Consider the following 4361-nt stretch of genomic DNA (forward strand, 5'->3'; position numbering starts at 1 on the left):
ATGTAGGCCATTCTGATCTGCATGAAACAGATCACCGTACCCTGATTATCTCTATCAGGCATTTATCAGTCAGTGTTTAAAAATGTATGCTAATTAATTTCCAGGTAGATGATTGAAACTTGTTATAACTGTAGTCCTACATGCAGCTGCACTTTTGTGAAAATTCCCAGTCTTAAGGGGGTTAGCCTATAGCTTTTAAAAATAATGTTTCCTTGAACCTGACTGTCTCAAGGTTGTGGACTTATATCACTGGTGTGATTTCTTTCATCATCTGATGAGCAATCCGACGAGTTGTACAGAAAGTTGTCACCTTCATCATCGTCACTGTCCCTGCAGTCTCTTATTCTGCCACCCTTGACAGAGCCCTTCTTTTGATAATCCGTTTGTTCCAGTCCGTCAGATTTCTCCTGACCGTTTTTGTTGCTTTTCTGTTTCTCGGCCTCCTGTGCGGCTTGCTCTTTGGCCTTCTTGCTCCTTTTCCACTTCATCCGCCTGTTCTGGAACCAAATTTTCACCTGTAAAATTAAATGTAAATATGTTTTGAGTAAACTGCTTGAATAGGCCGATATTATCGAAAAGTTGAAAGGCTGAGGCATGTGTAAGCCCTAATGAACGGGATGGGGAGATGCGCACTGTGCCGTGCGTAACGGACACGATCTAAACCTGACATGAAGTTCACCTGGAAATGGAGAGGAGAGGGATATGTCTCGGTCAATGCAGATCAGCTTTCTCTAGTCACATTCCGGCCTAATACAGAAGAAGGACACTGGTCCGATGTTCGTCTATGTCGACATTGGGGCGCATTTTGACAGGCAGTTGCGCAATAATCTCAAAGCGATTTCAACACAAGCGTTATGTTTCGAAGATTGAAAGAAATGTTCAGAGTGCATGGGCTCAGTTCACGATTCAAAGTCTACACTTTATGTTGAGCTGTAAAAAGAAGCTGTAGTTATATTTCCCCCCAATAATATGCCACTGTAAATGAAGATATTCACCGTCAATGTTTATGTAACGTTTAAGAACAGTTTGCATTCTATTTGCATCAGCTACATTTAACAATAACTGACTTACTGTCAATGTGTAAAATTACGCTATTTGGCTGCCCCACTCTCTACAGCTCTCCTGAAATCACGGAAGAATTGAAGTATAGCTTACTGAGCTACGGTGGGTGTGGGAAAACCCGCATGAACTGCCGAGGGCTAAGAGTGACTTAAATAAACAGGCTACTTAACGCTATAGGAACCTTTAATAAACAGGCTACTTAACGCTATAGGAACCTTTAATAAACAGGCTACTTAACGCTATAGGAACCTTTAATAAACAGGCTATACTTAACGCTATAGGAACCTTTAATAAACAGGCTACTTAACGCTATAGGAACCTTTAATAAACAGGCTACTTAACGCTATAGGAACCTTTAATAAACAGGCTACTTAACGCTATAGGAACCTTTAATAAACAGGCTACATAACGCTATAGGAACCTTTAATAAACAGGCTACTTAACGCTATAGGAACCTTTAATAAACAGGCTACTTAACGCTATAGGAACCTTTAATAAACAGGCTACTTAACGCTATGGGAACCTTTAATAAACAGGCTTAACGCTATAGGAACCTTTAATAAACAGGCTTAACGCTATAGGAACCTTTAATAAACAGGCCTAACGCTATAGGAACCTTTAATAAACAGGCTACTTAACGCTATAGGAACCTTTAATAAACAGGCTAACGCTATAGGAACCTTTAATAAACAGGCTACTTAACGCTATAGGAACCTTTAATAAACAGGCTTAACGCTATAGGAACCTTTAATAAACGGGCTACATAACGCTATAGGAACCTTTAATAAACAGGCTACTTAACGCTGTAGGAACCTTTAATAAACAGGCTTAACGCTATAGGAACCTTTAATAAACAGGCTTAACGCTATAGGAACCTTTAATAAACAGGCTTAACGCTATAGGAACCTTTAATAAACAGGCTTAACGCTATAGGAACCGTTAATAAACAGGCTTAACGCTATAGGAACCTTTAATAAACAGGCTACTTAATGCTATAGGAACCTTTAATAAACAGGCTTAACGCTATAGGAACCTTTAATAAACAGGCTACTTAACGCTATAGGAACCTTTAATAAACAGGCTTAACGCTATAGGAACCTTTAATAAACAGGCTTAACGCTATAGGAACCTTCAATAAACAGGCTACTTAACGCTATAGGAACCTTTATGGACACTCACTGCTGAATTGTTGTGCCAATGTGTTAAAAGCGTTGCGTAAATGTCTCTCAAACAAAAAGGTATGTGTTAGATTATAGTAATAGAGACTCCAGATATGGGCCTACCTGAGTTTCTGTCAGCATTAAGGATGTGGCCACCTCGAAGCGCTTCGGTCGCGACAGATACTTATTCAGTTTGAACTGATGCTCCAGTTCCAGCAGCTGTTGACTTGTAAATGCAGTTCTTGGTCTTCTGCACTTTCCAAGTAGGTTGGACTGCGCCTGAGCTGAAACACAAAACATGTGTTTGTCATTGACCAGTGTGCATCATTAGGCCACCTACTTCAGTCTTCATCAATGGCAACGCAGGTAATTGAAAAAATTGCATTTAGACAGAAACAAACAGAAATACCAACTCAAACGTGATACAGTATAAACGCGTTAATTGTAATAATATATATTTAGGATTGAGATGTATCTTATAAGGACAGTTCACGTCTAATTTCCATAATATGCTAGTCAGTGGTAGGCCTAACATTTCCATTGAACAAATCTCCAGAGGGAGCTGAGTTAAGTTATTTGTCACCTCATTTTGAACAAATCTGTTAAAACGAACAGGAACAGAAAGGCAGTATCTGGTGAGCAAACAGTGCTTGGGTTGTGGGTTTCACACTCCTCCGCCACTTTCCCTGTGTCCATTATCTGTCCATTTTAGTTCCTTTAAGAAGCACTCTCTCTCTCTCTCTCTCTCTCTCTCTCTCTCTCTCTCCTCTCAATGATGCCAAATAAATAAATAGCATTGTGAATAATTATCAATGGGACAATGCACCTAAAGAACTATGTAGGTTACGACATTATTTTAGATAATAAAAAACAAGAGTTGAGAGAAAAGGGAAAATAAATCATTATACATTTTTGATAATAATAAATTAAAATAAATTAACATAATAATAAATTATGAGCTACAGCAATTTCGTTCAAGTTGAAATGACAAGCGATACAAATAAATGTCAGGATACTCACAATTAAAATCCGGCATTTTGGGTAGCATCATTCCAGCAGTCGAGACTCGCAGCCAGTGGTCGAGCTGAAATGTCCCCGCAGAGAGTTTGATGGCATCGCCGGGGTGGTGGTGATGGGACCCATGGGGGTAGGAGTAGGACAGGGCAGGGTGCTGGCCCAGAGCAGAGTAAGTGTACATGGGGTGGCCATAGAGAGCCTGGGGATGGAGCCCTGCAGCGCTGCTGTGCACAGGGTGTAATCCAACCATGCTGTGAGGACTGTTTAGGAAGCCTGGTTTGGGGATCAAGCCACAGGACGAAATCCTTGGCGGAGACGGAGTCTCGTTCCGTAAAGAGTCGGCACTGGCGTTCAGTTCTGAGGCTTGGAGACTCCCGGACGATGAGATGGAAGAGGAGGACAGAGAAGTCACCAGCGCCAGAGGAGATGTCTGCACTTTGGGAGGATCGACAGCCAGCAGCGCGTCGATGCGGAAATTTCTGGATTTCTCCATTTGGCCCAGCAGTATCCCCGTCGTTCACACACGTTTAACAGCCGAATCAGAACGAGGTGTGTCGTGGTTCCACCTCTCAAAGTTATGATCTCAGTTAAAGTGTGCGCGGTGAAACTCTACGTGACACTTAATTCCTATTCGATGGGGTTAAGGGGGTTGGTTCCACCCGTCCCATTGGTCCGTCCGGCTGTTTACAGTGCGTTTTGTTGGCGCATTGCAAACCTCTCCCAGAAGTAACCCGCCCCACTCTGGGTCGATAGTGCGTTCTTCATGATGGGTCGACAACATTTTCTTTAATGGGTATTTTCCAAAATGAAAAAAAAAATAGACTACTTTTGTTAATTGATTAGGCTGATCATAGCATGTACGACATACAACAAGATGAAATAAGACAATATAACAATTATTATATTGAACCACAAATCTGTCAGCTTTAAAGAAAAAAGAAAACCAATGCAATACCAGTAATGGGCCTTGTTGCGATTTTGCCACCGATTAGGCTTAGGTGATATATCCATGATATGTCCATGATATGTGGATGAAGTTCACCATGCCTTCCAATTTAGATGTCTAAATTAGGAGCAATAGTGAAATATGCATTCAACCCAGACCACATGAGTATTTTATGG

The 4361-nt window shown here is 41.1% G+C and overlaps 1 protein-coding gene across 1 annotated transcript; it reads right to left on the bottom strand.

Moving 5' to 3' along the window:
- Positions 1-227: 227 nt before the first annotated feature.
- Positions 228-3732, bottom strand: mnx1 (motor neuron and pancreas homeobox 1; the record flags this gene model as incomplete). The annotated part of the gene is made up of 3 exons (XM_080549295.1): positions 228-515; positions 2346-2506; positions 3243-3732. 3 exons carry the CDS (start codon positions 3730-3732, stop codon positions 228-230), a joined length of 939 nt encoding a protein of 312 aa, XP_080405421.1.
- Between the last annotated feature and the right edge of the window lie 629 nt (positions 3733-4361).

The sequence above is a fragment of the Nansenia antarctica genome (assembly GCF_963989245.1).
Source record: "Nansenia antarctica genome assembly, chromosome: 19".
Classification (NCBI taxonomy): domain Eukaryota; kingdom Metazoa; phylum Chordata; class Actinopteri; order Argentiniformes; family Microstomatidae; genus Nansenia; species Nansenia antarctica.